The 16,107-nt window shown below is 31.7% G+C and overlaps 1 protein-coding gene across 1 annotated transcript in view; it reads left to right on the top strand.

Annotated features, from left to right (window-relative positions):
• DNAH5 (dynein axonemal heavy chain 5) overlaps positions 1-16,107 on the top strand; it is a gene marked incomplete at its 5' end in the record, with an annotated part of 276,873 nt that overhangs the window by 78,656 nt on the left and 182,110 nt on the right. The window contains 9 exons of the mRNA XM_031946282.1: positions 15-148; positions 5,259-5,460; positions 6,038-6,273; positions 7,775-7,993; positions 9,540-9,602; positions 9,997-10,235; positions 12,307-12,547; positions 12,836-13,035; positions 13,782-13,935. Coding sequence (XP_031802142.1) covers positions 15-148; positions 5,259-5,460; positions 6,038-6,273; positions 7,775-7,993; positions 9,540-9,602; positions 9,997-10,235; positions 12,307-12,547; positions 12,836-13,035; positions 13,782-13,935 — 1,688 coding nt within the window. The remainder of the gene's footprint in view (positions 1-14; positions 149-5,258; positions 5,461-6,037; positions 6,274-7,774; positions 7,994-9,539; positions 9,603-9,996; positions 10,236-12,306; positions 12,548-12,835; positions 13,036-13,781; positions 13,936-16,107) is intronic.

Here is a 16,107-nt window from a genome sequence, read left to right as displayed (position 1 = left end):
ATTGTAACTTTTAGATAACATTGAAATGGCATCTGTCAACTTACCAATTCCTGTGCAAAGTAAGAACTACTATAAGAGTGTTTCAGACAACAAAGAGATTGCTAAATTGGTCTCTGTGCTTAGCACAATCATCAACTCTACCAAAAAGGTAAATCCATACTATATGCCCTCTGACACTTCCTTCAGCAATATGGCTCTTCGGTTGAACTGACTGAAGGCTGAACCCTTCAATCAGGGTTCTAGGATTTATTAAACACATCCTGTTTGCCAGGAGCCATATGAGGTCCTTGACAAATATAGAAATATAAAAATGAGATAGTCCAAAGCCTTAAAGAACTTGAGGAAGGACCAGATGAGGAGAAGAAAAATAGCTTAGTATGTTATGTCATGAGTCAATAAAATGCATCTAAAACAGACACAATATAATTTTGAGATAGAGGGCATTAGTAACTGAAGAAATCAAAAAATTTCTCATGAAAGTGTAGGAATTTGAACTGAGTCTTGAAGAAGACTAACCAGACATTTCAAAAGGCAGAGGAAGGAAAAGAAAACACTGTAAATTATTTGAGAGTAATGACTTTTATTTATTTTTTTCCTTTGTCTTTGCAGTGCTTAGAATATATCTGGCACATGATGTATGTCAAATAAATCCTCCTTTACTAGATAAGCTAATTTCAATACCTATTACAAAGAGGTTATGGCATTATTAGCATATTAACATGAAAACTAACATAATATTAATGTGTTATCAGAAGGTACTATTAATATATTAACATTGCCATTATTAACATATGGCATCAACATTTTATTAATATTCAACATATATCCTGAACTAATCCTTTTAAGAGGGCAGATATGAAAAAGATGGCACAAAATATGTACTACTTTAAATAATTCTGCTATACTAAAAATCCCAGTTTCAAAGTCCTATTCAGATTCTTACCTCCTCATAAGGAATTTTTCACTTTACAAAATTATTATCTTTCCAATAGTCATCTGTCTTACTACATTTGAGATAGGATTGAATTCATACACAATATAGCATTAAGAATAACATCTTGCCTTCCCAATCTCCAGCACATAAATTTTGCATGCACTGATTTCCTTGAGAGAAACTAGCAATAACTCCACGGAAGATAGCCTTCACTTGTATTATAAAATGTCATTGATACCTAGGTACTAAGAGGATATTCAAAGGGATTTCCTCACTATGTAATTTTCTATACTCACAGGTAAATGGGTATGGCTAGGAGAGGCAGAATTGTAAAGGCATCTCTTTCCTTCTTAATCCAGGGTACACTAAAATGTGCTAAGAAAGATTTATTAATTTTTTTACCTGTAAAATTAACTGCAGAAGCAGTAACAACTTTCCCTTTTTAGATTCGTAATCCTCCTGAATCCTTCCTATCTTGTAGGAAGGATGATCTCTAGACAGACATTCAGTTATTGAGTACTATCTTTCCTGCCTGAGACAGGGAGGGGGAAAGGAAAGAGAATGAAATAAAAATATATCAAGATTTTTGTGAGATACTTCCTAGGAACTCTTCCAACTTTTCTCATATTAAGCCATTCTTTGAAACAATGACAAATAGTTTGTACAAAAACTTTTTAACTTAATATAATAAAAATAATCTATTTTGTGATCAGTAATGATCTCCAGTTCTTCTTTGGTCATTAATTCTTTACTTCTCCACAGATCTGAGAGGTGAACTATCCTATGTTCTAAATTGTATAATATCACTCTTTATGTCTAGATCATGAACTCATTTCTACCTTATCTTGGTATATGGTGCTAGGTGTCAATGCCTAGTTTCTGCCATACTAGTTTCCAATTTTCCCAGCAGTTTTTGTCAAAGTGAGTTCTTATCCCCAAAGCTGGGGTCTTTGGGTTTGTCAAATACTAGATTACTATAATCGCAATGACAAATAGCTAACAAAAACCAATTAATGCTCTATGACCACTTCTGATGATGTATGCAAAGATCCTTACCTATGGTCCATTCTCTCTTCTGAGAAGACAGAGGTATATTTTACTCTATCAGACTAAGATTGGTCATTATAGTTCCTTATAATCTAGCTTCCTTTTACAGTTCTTTTATTTGCATTATTGTAATCATTTGGCATGTTATTTTCTTTGTTCTGCTTGTTTAACTCTCTATTACTTTATATAAGTTTTCCTATATTTCTTGAATTGATACTCTTCATACTCGCTATAGAAAAATCATATTTCCTTATATACCACAGCCACTTACCATAGTTTTTAAGCCATTACACAATATACAAGTACTCAATTAATTTTTTGTCACCACAAGAAGTACTGCACTAAATTCTTTGGCACATATCTTTCAATTAAATTAAGTAGACAGAGAAATATGTTCAAGATTGTGGAAACATTAGAAGAATCTCCATATTAAGGAACTAGTTGAAGAGAAAAAATTACCACATGACATGATCAAAAATGTTTATGGAAGACTTGTCTGGCAAAGGTGCACAGAATATGTTGGAGGAGGTAAAATCAGATTTTCTTCCCTATACTTGACCCTTTTTTATTTGCTCAGTATTGTGACTGAGTCAAAGGGTACACATTATTTAGTCATTTTTCTTGTGTAGTTCCAAATAAATTTCCAGAATTGTTGAATCATTTCACAACTCTATCAATATTACATTAACTTGTTATCTTTTCTTTTCTGCTCTCAAAAGCCAAGCCTTTTCTGTTCTTGATTTCATTCTTTTGCAAGTATTATATGCCTTCCACAAAGTAACAATAATGATTAGAACTTATTTGACATGCAACATCAACTACTGACAAGCACTTTCCTAATTACTCTATGAAGTAGGTGTTATAAGTATAATTATTACCATTTTGCAGATGAAGAAACTGAGGTTCAGAGAAATTAAGTAGCTTGCTTATGGTCTCAAATCTAATATATTGAGATAGATGCCTGGCATGCCTCCTAAATAGCTGATATATAATTTCATTTTTTTTTTTTGCTTAATAGTTTTTGTCAATCATACATAAAGGTAATCTTCAACATTCAGTTTTGTGATATTTTGATTTCCAAATTTTACCCTTTCCCTTGCTTATTTTTTCCTTCCTCAAGACATAAAGCAATTTGATAAAGGTTACATATGTACAATCATTTTGAAATTTAGCAATAATATTCTTAAGTGTTTTCCATTTAGATTTTCTTTGAGACTGTGGTTGGTGATTTTTCTGTTTCTACTTTCCCCTCATGTTCTATCACTCCAGATCAACTTCCTTGGATTATTTCTTTGCCTAATTGTGTTAATGTTCTTTTTTGATCACAGCATTAAGGTAGAGCAATTATTCTTATATTTTCTCTTTTTGATCTGCTCTTCAGATCTCATATTTCACTGGCTTCCCTTTGCCCAGTTGTAATTTTCAAAAAATCTTTTTCTTCTTTAAGTATATATTATTTTTTCTAATTGATTAACTTCTTGTTTTTCTTGGGTGGTTCTTTTTTAGTTTTTCTTAATTTCTCTCATTTGATTTTTGAAGTCTTTTTTGAGTTCTTTTATAAATTCTCTAATGAAAGTAACCAATTGGATTAGAAGGGGCTTTTTTAACTTTACTGTCCTCCTCTGAAGATGAACTTTGGTCTTTCCTATTCCCAAAGTAAGTTTCTATGGTTGGGTTCTTTCTTCTTTGTTCATTTTTTTAAATGTGTAAAGTGTAAGCACCTCTAATTTTTGGTACCTCTAGCTTCATTTTAGCTCTCCCCTCTGACCTAGAATCCCCAACCAAAAGCTCCCCCATTCCTGTAAGTTCCCACAGTCAGCAGTTTCCCTGCTCCATTGCTTGTGCACTCATCTGGATGTGCTAATTCCTTCTAGGCAAGAGCAGGGTCTCTGAAGGGCATCTGGGTCTAGTGTTGCTAATCAGCAGTCTTCTTTGACCCAGACCCTGGACTCACTAAGTGTTCTGGACGTGAAAGTTCTTGTGATTCAGGCTGAGACTCCCTCGAACTCAGCTAGCTCCAGGGCTCCCAATTTGCAGCTTCTTTGGAACAAGCCTAAAGGTGTTAATACTTCACATTGGTTAATCCTTATCCTGAGGTCTTTTTTAGGGTGGTACTAAGAGGATCCCTATTTTGCCCCAAATCTTATTTGTTTTTCACCAATCTATATTTGCCCTGAGGCTCAATTTTGTTTTGTTGGTGGAGAAAATCTGGAGAACTTGCAATTTTCTGACCCATTCTACCATCTTCCCAGAATCCTCCCCCTACTTTCTCAAATTTTAAAGATTACATCTCAGAACAGTTTTCATCATGAATTTATTTTGCTGAAATAATGCAAGGAAATGAAAAATACTTGAACTTTATGCAATAATTTTATGAACGCATTTGCATGCAAATGCATTGTTTAAATATGTCATCATTTTAGTACCTACTCAAGACTAAATCTGCTGAATTTTGAATGTCAGTAGAATCATAGTATATTAGAAGTTGGAACAGACATTATACATAGCTAGTAAGTGTCTGAGACTAAATTTGAACTCAAAAAGATGTCTTCCTGATTCCAAGCCCAGTGCGCTATCCACTGCACCACCTAGCTTCCCCTAATATTCAATCTACCACATCACCAAACTCCCTATTTCAGGGTTTTCTGGGTAAAGATATTCAAACAATGTTTTTTGTTAGGATAAAATTATGTTCATTTTTGAATTATCTGGTTTTTATCAGAGAGATTAATTTTACCTTTTTTTTTTTTTTTTTTTCCTGTTTCATACTATAATATAGAGGAAGACCAAAATTTAAATTTAGCCTCAGATATTTACTGGCTGTATGATTCTGAGCAAGTCTCTTAACCTTTGTTTACCTCCGTTTTCTTATCTGTAAAATAGAGATAATAATAGCAAATACCTTTTCAGTGTTGTTGTAGAAATTGAATGAGATAATAATTGCAAAGCACTTAGCACAATTTAAGTGCTACATAAATGTTGTTATTTTTATCATACTATAATATGAATTTGTTGCAACCACTGCTGTTTGGAGATATAACATAGTTTGAAGCACTGGGCCTAAAATTTCAATTTAAATCTGCCCTTAGACACTAGATGTGTGACAATGAGCAAATGACTTAACCTCTATTCTCAAATGTAAAATGGGTTTAATAAAACCTACCTTCTTTCTTTGTTATGAGGATCAAATAAAAATATTTTAAAGATATTTTAATTTGCCACAGAGTAAACCACTTAATACATTTTTATTTCCACTTTCTGTTTCTTCCTATTCCAGGAAGTTATTTCCTCCCTAGATTGTTTCAAACGTTACCATCACATATGGCAAAAGGAGAAAGAAGACACTATTATGGAATTTTTAAGCAAAAAGCCCTCTCTTTCTGAATTTGAATCTCAGATCCTCTATTTCCGAGACTTAGAACAGAAAATTAATGCTGAGCCTGAATATATCTGTGTAGGAACTGTTGCATTATATACAGGTAGGTAAACCTTTTTTTAGATATTCATGGAAATTCAGCATATATTTTTATCACAACATCTCTAGATTACTATTTCTGAGAGCTTGGGTCTTCTTAAAGATTGAATGACTTTGCTTTCATAAAACTTAAGTAGAAGAGTCTAGTCTGTAGGTTTTTATTTATTCCTCTTATATACAATCAGTTTTTTTGAGAATGTGTAGAGATATAATGAACTCTTTGCTGCTCTGCACTGAAAATGAATGCTTATTTAGGGAAAGGAAAGGCATCTGATGTATTTGGTATTAAAATTGAGTTTTTCCAAGAATAAAGATATAAAAATATATAAATGAATAATTTTAAGGAGGGAAATATTTTTAGTCTGAAATTTTGAGAGCAAGAAAACTAAAAGGTATAAACATTACTATACTTCCATATAATTTGGGATATCTATAGGACATAGAAGAAAAAAGGGAGAAGAAAGAAAAGAAGTTTTTGTAAATGCCAAATTTGAGTATGAATTAAATAACTTTTTGAGGTTATATTTGGCAGCTACTGTTCCAATTTTTCCAAAATGCATTGTGAATATTATATTTTATAGTTGACCTGAAGATGGCATTGACTGCAGAAACCAAGGCCTGGATGGTTGACATAGGCCGTCATTGTAACAAGAAATACAAAAGTGAGATGGAGAATATTTTTACTTTGGTTGAAGAGCTGAATAAAAAATTAAATCGTCAGATTAAAGACTTGGATGATATCAGGATAGCAATGGCTGCTCTTAAAGAAATCCGGGAACAACAAATTTCCATAGACTTTCAAGTTGGCCCTATTGAGGTAACTAACAAGAATAAGAAAGTATTGTTAATAAAACTGTTTTCTTATTAGCATGAATATCTATAACAGACATTTATTTGTTTTTCAATAATTTTGTTCTAATTTGACCTGCAGTGAATAGAAATTTTCCTTTGTTCTATTTATGAAGAAAAGGGACACCAAAAAACAAATACAATAAATGAGATTTATAGTAGTTTAGTAGTAGTAGTAGTTAGTAGTAGTTTAGTAGTAGTGATCTAGTAGTTACTATAGATTAAATTATATATTTTTAAGTCATAAAATAAATTGCCTTAAATTAGATTGTAATTAACTCTTTAAAATTAATTTTTAAATTAAAATATGCTTTATCCCTACAAGCCTAATGATTTACAATTCCCTCTATTAAAAGATATTACTTTTCTATAGTTCTTTTTTAAGTACATGAAAATAATAATTATTTGTGTGTGTGTGTACATGTGTGTGTGAATCTTGATGAAGATATTTTGTCAAAAATGTGCTACAGGATCCATTATTTTAAATGAAAACAAGAAAAAAAATTGCAATTATCACATAATTTAGTGACATTACATTTACCACCAAGTTTTCAGCCATATTATTGACTTTCCTTAGACCACACATGTGTCTGAGTGTGGAATTGGCTCGGGTGTGAGACTTTCTTCTCTAGTCCTCACTTCTGCTCCCCAACCCATCCCTTGAATGGTTCAAATTGCCCAAACCACCTCAGTTCAAAGCATCCAACCTTCTAGAGATCAGAGATAAACTTGCTGATTTAACTACAGGCATTGTCTGAATACACAGGGACATCCTTGTGACTTTGTAGAATTTTAAAAAATAGCAATCCTTAATGCTGGTTTTTAGTGAAATATAATACACTGAGCCCCTGAATCAGTCCTCTGGTCACTAGAATAAATTTAGCTTTTCTGATCTAATATTTCTTTCTATATAGATTTCAAGTAGCCTCTGTGGTTTTTTTCCATTAATCCTCTTTGTGATCTGTCACTGCACAATCAGCTCATATATGATATTTCATTAATCATCATACTTGTGTGTGTGTGTTTGTGTGAAGTAAAAGAAAACATAATAAGTCACATGTGTGAAGTAAAAGAAAATATAATAAGTCACACATTAAAGGATGTAAAGAAATAAGGAAGATGTACAGGTGAGCCCAGTTGGAATTGGAAGAGGGGAGATGAAAAGTGAAAAAATTTTGGAATTTTTTCATAGTTTTAAAACAAATAGATATTCACCAGGCTAAATCCAAGTTATATATATCTGAATATACATTCACATGTATGGATTTTTCCTTTCTTTCTTTTTTCTGTTGACTTTGAATCTGGTAACAAGAAATGGACTTAGTTACATGTTTTCTCTGTTTCTTCTCTTAATGGTTAAGTGCATTAAAGTTTACTATTCCTTGGTATATTTTCTATCATAATTTTATTAAGGTTATATTTTTGTGCTTAGATTTATGTACTTATTTGATAATTTTTTTTGTTTGTAGGAATCTTATGCTCTTCTTAATAAATATGGACTCCTGGTAGCAAAGGAAGAAATGGAAAAAGTTGATACTTTGCGTTATACTTGGGAGAAGATTTTGGGCAGAACAAGTGAAGTTCAGCATGAATTATTCACATTGCAGCCAAATTTCAGGAGAGAACTTATTAGTACCGTAAAAGCTTTTGTTGAAGATTGTAATCAGTTCTATTCAGACTATGAAATGGTACTAAACTAATTTTCTTTTCTTCTTCTTCTTCTTCTTCTTCTTCTTTCTTCTTTCTTCTTTCTTCTTTCTTTCTTCTTCTTCTTCTAATAGCCTTTTATTTACAAGTTATATGTATGGGTAACTTTACAGCATTAACAATTGCCAAACCTTTTGTTCCAATTTTTCACCTCTTATCCCCCACCCCCTCCCCCAGATGGCAGGATGACCAGTAGATGTTAAATATATTAAAATATAAATTAGATACACAATAAGTATACATGACCAAACCGTTATTTTGCTGTACAAAAAGAATCAGACTCTGAAATATTGTACAATTAGCTTGTGAAGGAAATCAAAAATGCAGGTGGGCATAAATATAGGGATTGGGAATTCAATGTAATGGTTTTTAGTCATCTCCCAGAGTTCTTTTTCTGGGCATAGCTAGTTCAGTTCATTACTGCTCCATTAGAAATGATTTGGTTGATCTCGTTGCTGAGGATGGCCTGATCCATCAGAACTGGTCATCATATAGTATTGTTGTTGAAGTATATAATGATCTCCTGGTCCTGCTCATTTCACTCAGCATCAGTTCGTGTAAGTCTCTCCAGGCCTTTCTGAAATCATCCTGTTAGTCATTTCTTAGAGAACAATAATATTCCATAATATTCATATACCATAATTTATTCAGCCATTCTCCAACTGATGGGCATCCACTCAGTTTCCATAAACTAATTTTCTATGTATGTATTTATAAGAAAAAAGAGATAAATTTTTTTGAAAAAAAAAAGAATTGCTTTTAAAAAATGAGTCTGAAAATCTTTACTATAAAAGATTCTTTCTGGTTTGAAGTCCTATATATTTTTTTAGGATTACACTTAATTAACATTCCTTCATAAATTTCATTTCTTTTTATTTTGACCTTGAGCAACCTCAAAGGATTAAAAATCACTTTTACTATAGAATTTTAGCATACTATCTGCCTTTAATCACTTAGGTCATAGAAACAATTGTGCAATTTTCTTAATACTATCTGGAAAACATTTTGATAGCAGTGTTTCCTTTAATAAGATTGAATATTCTGTCCTATGTCAGCCCCTTCCTTTTCTGTGCTTTCAAGTACCAACTAGTATGACTCTGGAACAGAGGCTAATATTTCTGACCCCTATATGTCACTGTTATAAACTATAAAGCTGATGAGTGATGTGTTGGAAAAAATGATGGATGTTCTACTGCCACAGTAAAACAAGAGCCTGTGATGTTTTGTTGTCTTCATTTCTCAGTTCAAAACTGTATTCACTTTTTTTATAAAAAGAAAAAAAAAATGGAAATAGTTTCTTTCCTCTCTCCCTTCCTATTTGTATTGCAAAGATCATTTCCCAGAAGAGAGGAAGTAATAGTGATAGTAATTTATTAAAATATAAGCATGATTCAAATATTATGTTCTTAAAATAAAAAATAAAAGTATGGAAAACTTCTAAATGAAAGCAAGACTCCTTCCAAAGCTTCGCATTTTCTTATGTAAATAGCATACATTGTTTCCTCTTTATCTTAATTTTTGTTTCAGAATGGTCCCATGGCAGCTGATCTAGAGCCCCAGGAAGCCAGTGATAGACTTATTATATTCCAGGTAATCTGTCTAATGCATATAGTGGTAGGAACAAAAACAACAACAAACTATTGTATTTCAGTCTTTTCAGTTAAGTAAAAGACTTTCTAATATTGAATGTATATTGATCTGTGTAATATTACATATACATCTTGCTAAAATAATTTTATGTAAAAAAGTTGAGATAACAGTTTTATTAATAATCTTGTGAATAAGCAAATATAAATTATTGGCTATTGTGAGGATATATTTAAGTGAAAAGTGATTTTGAGAGCAGGTTAGCAATTAAATATGGAAATACATGTGCCCAACAATGTAGCTGTTATTAATGACTTATTTTAGGTATGCTGCTAAGTTTCTTTTTTAATCCTTGTTGGATATCACTTAAGCAGTTCTTCATTTATATTTTTGTTAGACTCGATTTGACAATATATTTCGCAAATATGTCACTTACACTGGTGGAGAAGAGCTTTTTGGGCTTCCTGTAACTCAGTATCCTCAGCTACTGGAGATAAAAAAGCAGCTTAATCTCCTCCAAAAAATCTACACTTTGTACAACAGTGTCATTAACACTGTCAATGGATATTATGATATGCTTTGGTCAGAAGTGAATACTGAAAAAATAAACAATGACCTTTTGGAATTCCAAAACAGGTGAGGAATGTTAGCATGTATATAACAAGAACCCTCAAATTCTTAAAACTTTAATGATTTTCTTCTTAAATCATTTTTATCTTTGATTCAATCTTTTCTAATCACATATTTTTGAGAACCATTTTTATTGCACTATTGTCAAAACAATCATCAATTAGTATTTATTCATTATTTCTATATGAATGATTATATATGAGCAAATAATTTAAACTTCAATTAAATATTTCAATTGTTTTTCAACACTCTGTCTTCATGTAAACAAACATCAAATATTAGAAATCCATTAAAAGATCTGTTAATTCAATAAGAGCTTATAGATTCTCCTACATATTCTTGGAATGTTATAATAAGGATGGATAAATAAGAATTATGTTAATTATCACTTAAATTATATATTGTATAGCATATGAAGGCCTTAATATTGTATATACATACACACGTTTATGATGAGGTGAACGATAGGGAAATCAATTGATATTTCCAGATATTGGCACTATTAATTTGATTACTAAAATCAAGGCAATAGATGGAAATGAACATGGTGAGGATTACAGGAAGGAACACTCTCGATGTAAATTATAACTGAATTTATAATTTAAAATCAGTACCATAAAGGATTCATTCTGCCTTGAAGCCCTATCATTTTATAGGATTAATTAATACTTCCCCATAAATTTCTTTTCCTTTTATTTTGACCCTGAGCAATCTAAAGAGATTAAAAGGAAGGTTTAGTATTGAATTTCAACCTACTGTCCACTTTTTGTCTCATCATGGACAGAATAATCAGTTATTAATAACCTTCCATGTGCCAGGCACTTTGCAAAAATTAGCTCATTTGATTCTCACAACAATCCTAAGGTGTGGTTGGTATTATTATCCCCATTTTACATTTGAGGAAGCAGGTTAAATGATTTGCCTAGGGTCACACAGCTAGTGAGTGTGTGAGGTTTAATTTGAATTTGGGCCTTTTAACTCCAGGCCCATCACTTTATCCATTGTATCATCTAGCTCCCTATGTGTACTTTAAATTGTTAAGGCATGCTATTGGGTAAACTTTATACATTTGAGGCTTATAAAATATCCTGAAACAAGTGCAAATGGTAGATTTGGAAAGGGCATCAGAGAGCATCTAATCAGGCCATTCCTGAATAGAATATTTCGCATCCCTAGAAAGTCATCTCACCATATTTTTTTTTTGATACTTCTAATTATTAGGGAATTTTTATTTAAATCGATCTTATCTTTACCTCCCATTTTTTCCCACCTATTATTCCTAGTTCTTTCTCCTGAAGCCCAGTATAACAAAGCAAATCCTTAATTCACATGGAAAAACTTCATATAGGTGAAGACAGGGATTATGTGTGTTTACTATTTCTTCTCCATATAAATGAATCTCCATTTTATTAATAAGGAATGTATGGCTCAGAGTGAGATTAGATGGCTTTCCCAGGGCCACATAACTCCTAAGTAAAAGAGAAAATAATTGAACTGAAGTCATCTGACTCCAAGTCTAACATAGTTTCATTGCAACATATTGCCTCATCTGGATTTTGGGATAGGACTGGGAGATAATATCCATTTCATTCTACTGGGCAGACTCATGTATACTAAGTCCTGGTATCTTTCTAAAATAATTCCTTGGAAAAAATCATTCCAACCATTATCTTGTTCCTTCTATGAAGATTGGATTTCTGTAATACGTTTTGTAATTTAATGCCACATTTATTATGATTGGCCCAAATTAATGCATATGTAATACATATGAGTTCTACTAAAGTCACAATCTGTTCTGTGAAAAGGCAATAGATGAAATAAAGTGATTAGGGCAATTAATTCCATAATAACAGTGTTTTAAATGGTTAATTGACTAAATGATGTTCTAGTTGTTTTTCTTGCATGTCAGGTCTTTGTATTAAGGTAATTATTGTAAAATGGCCATTATTCAGGGACTACTTTTAGATAATTAAAAATTTAAATTTAGTGTGGTTTTCTTTGCTAGATATAAAAAAGATGAGATGCAAAAAACCTAGGTGAGAATTGCATAGTCTTCCCTATTGGGTTCTTTTATTAGGTGTCGTAAACTTCCACGTGCTTTGAAGGATTGGCAAGCTTTTTTGGACTTAAAGAAGACTATTGACGATTTCAACGAGTGTTGTCCACTTTTGGAACACATGTCAAACAGAGCCATGCTAGATCGACACTGGAAAAGAATTTCAGCACTCACTGGCCATAGTTTTGATGTGGAGAATGAGAACTTTAAATTGCGAAACATCATGGATGCACCTCTTCTGAAATATAAAGAAGAAATAGAGGTATTTTTGGCAAAAAGTGATGAGGGATTGGGTGGGAAAATGGGATGTTCTTGAACCTTTCTTAAATACAGTGTTGGATTGACAAATGTTGCAAGGAAAATGAAAAAAGAGAATATTTTATTTTAATACCTTTCTAACTTTTCTACCTTTGTAAAATCCACCATAATGTGTTTTAGTTTTAGAGAAGCAGAGTCACCTCCTTGCAATGATATTGTTTGTGAATGGAAAATGTGCGATTAATTGAGAATTTTAATTTTTTTAAAAAATGAGCATTTTATATTTTGACAGGACATTTGTATCAGTGCAGTGAAGGAGAGGGACATTGAACAAAAACTGAAACAAGTAATTACTGAGTGGGACAACAAAACTTTTACATTTGCCAATTTTAAAACCCGTGGTGAATTACTCTTAAGAGGAGACAGCACAGCAGAAATTATAGCCAGCATGGAAGACAGCTTGATGCTGCTGAGTTCCTTAATGAGTAACAGGTAATAAAACCATCTTCTTTTCCTAAGAGGTGAAAAATGGAAGACAAAAACAAAAACAAATCCCAAAAGCAAATGACTTAAGGGAAATGAAAAACTTTTATAAGGCCCTCCAAGATTCAAGTAGTTATTGAATACTTGAAACATTTTAATGCAAACATCCATATGCAAGTGTACTTTCAAGTGACTTCAGTTTATGCCATTTTTATATCATTATCATCCAGTGGTTGGATTCTTTGAAAGTTCTATAGCCCCAAAATAGCACCTTGAACTACAGAATTGTAGATTTAGAATTGAAAGGGATCTTGAAGGATATTTCCCTCCCACCCTTCATTTTACAGTTGAGGAAATGGGGGTCTAGGGAGATGAAGAGATTGAGATAAGATCACACAACACTTCTGCCAAGACTGTAACCTAAACCATAAGTCATATCTTCAATTCAGTCATATCATTTGATTTCTGATTTCTTGAGACTTATTGTTCTCTCTGAAATTGAGTTGGGAAGGAATGATTTATATTACCCATTTCAACCAGGAGCTTGATAACTTGGTAACAGCAAATGATAATTAAGTAAGTGCTCATAGGTGAAAGGCAGGCAAATTACTAGTAGAAAAAAATTACAATTGCATTGTATGCTGCTGGTGAGCTACAAGATAAATTAGATGCATGACCAAGAAAGGTTTTTTTTTTTTTTTTTAACCTTTGTATTTGAGAAAAACAATACAGATTTAAAATATATTCTCTTTTAGGTATAATACTCCGTTCAAGTCACAGATTCAAAAATGGGTACAATACCTTTCCAATACAACTGACATCATTGAAAATTGGATGACAGTGCAGAACTTGTGGATTTATTTAGAAGCTGTCTTTGTGGGAGGAGACATTGCCAAACAGCTGCCTAAGGTTGTTGAAGCGTATGGTTTATTAGAATTTTTCATGACAGAAATATGAAATACTAAAAAAAACACCTTATAAAGAAAAGTGACTAAGATCATATCCATCAACTTCAATTTGTCTTTTTGTGAAGTAGAAAAAAGAAAGGGAAAAGTAGAGAATGTTACATATTGGTAGAAGTTGGGTATGAAGGAAAATAACAAAATTGAGAATAGTTATATGACATAAGAATCTTCAGAAGATGTTAATCTAGAGTATAGAATTATGGAGAGTTTATCTTGATGAAGTTATGGTAATTTATTCTTACAGAAATAACATTTTAAAATAATGAAGAGTACAAGGTACTTAATTGCATCTATAATATAAAATTATGGGTTGAAATTGTACAAAAAAGATACTATCTCTCTCACATGAAACATATCAAGAGAATTTTTTCCTCCTCAAATTGCTGTAATCAAGTTAAACATACGTAGAGTATATTTTGAAATGTTTAATTATATTTTTTTAAAAAGTTTTTTACTGCATCATAGTACATTCTTTTGAATTGTATATAAAATCAAAGTGTTTTCATAATATATTTAAAACTTTAAAAAATGGGTATAATTTTAATATACTGTGGTATTTGATTTCCCCTCTTGATGTAAAAGAGATAGGAGTTCCTGCTACTAGACATTTAGGCAGACATAAGTCTTATAACATAATTGTCATGCAAATTTAATGTAGATTTTTGGTAATCATAATGTAAGGATCATAAGCTTGGCTAGAATGATTTATTCTTGAAGCTAAGCATAACATAAGCATATATAGTAATCCAGAATAAATCCAGGAACAACCTCCTTGTCTCAATTATGTTATTCTTTAGGAGGCAGAATATAGTGGGTAGTGGTCAAAATGAATAGCAAAGGGTCAAAGGCCCAAAGCCACTATGGTCTTGGTTTACATAAAGTTTTAAGGAAAAGGGTCTGCTGTGGCAGCTGTGGGGTGATGAATGTAGCTACCATGAAACTGTAACAAAAGGATGATTTCTAAAAATTAACCAGAAAGACCTGTTTAGGATGAGAAATACGGAATTATAACTGTGTTGTATCAGCAAATTGTTGGAAAGTTTCAGTAGCCAGTTTTAGCCAGAATTTGATGGTTTAAACCAAAAGCATGTCTGAGTTGTATAATGGGAGATATTAAGAGAATAGGATTATAGAATCCTCAGTCTAGTCAGTCTCAGTCAGTGAAAGGATACTGCTACAAATTGTAAAATTGTTTTGGCATTCATAAATTGATGTAATTCTCTTTCTTCCATTTAATTATTGGAAGAAGAAAATAACATTTTTTATATTTACTTACATAATTTCAAAATATTGAAGAGGGTTTAAAAATAATTTTTCTTTTATAATTTTTTTGGTTTAAAATACTTTGTCTTTTTTCAATTAAACATTTTTTTCCTTCAATTCCATTTAAAACTGAATAACAACAAAAAAGGAAAAAAGCACCCCTCATATTATGCAATTTCCCTCATTTATCACATTCAGAACTGTATGTTTCATTTTACATTTTGAGTCCTTCATTTCATTGCCGGAAAGTGGATGGCATGCTTTATCATCAATCTTCTGTAACTGTAATTTGTCATTGCATTGATTAGATTTCTAATACTTTTCAACATTGTTTTTCTTAATAATGTTGTCACTGTATGAACTGTCCTTCTGGTTCTACTCACTTTACTCTTTAGATAGGTTTCCCAATTTTCTCTGTAATTGTCTATTTCACTACCATTGTTTATGGTATAATAATATTCCATATTAACATAATATTCATAATACTGTAATGTATTTATTCATTTTCTAATAGGTGGACAGTCCCTCAGTTTTCACCAGATTAATACAAAAAGAGCTATTATAAATATTTTTCATTGATATAAGTTCATTTTGTCTTTCTTGGATCTCTGTGGGGTTTAGACCTTGTTGTGGTATCATTAAGTCAAAAATATGAGTTAAGTGATTTTGGAGATATAGTACAAATTGCTTTCCAAAATGGAAATCCACAGCTTTACCAACAATTCATTAGTGTGCCGATTTCCCCATAGTCTCTTTTGTTTTCTTTGCTAATCTGATCCAAACGTGATAGAATCCCTGAATTGCTTTAATTTCAATTTTTCTAATAATTAGTGATTTAGACCTTTTTTATATG

The sequence above is a fragment of the Sarcophilus harrisii genome, chromosome 1, assembly GCF_902635505.1.
Source record: "Sarcophilus harrisii chromosome 1, mSarHar1.11, whole genome shotgun sequence".
NCBI lineage: Eukaryota > Metazoa > Chordata > Mammalia > Dasyuromorphia > Dasyuridae > Sarcophilus > Sarcophilus harrisii.
Note: the sequence above shows the minus strand (reverse complement) of the source record. Positions and strands in the feature narration are given on the sequence as shown.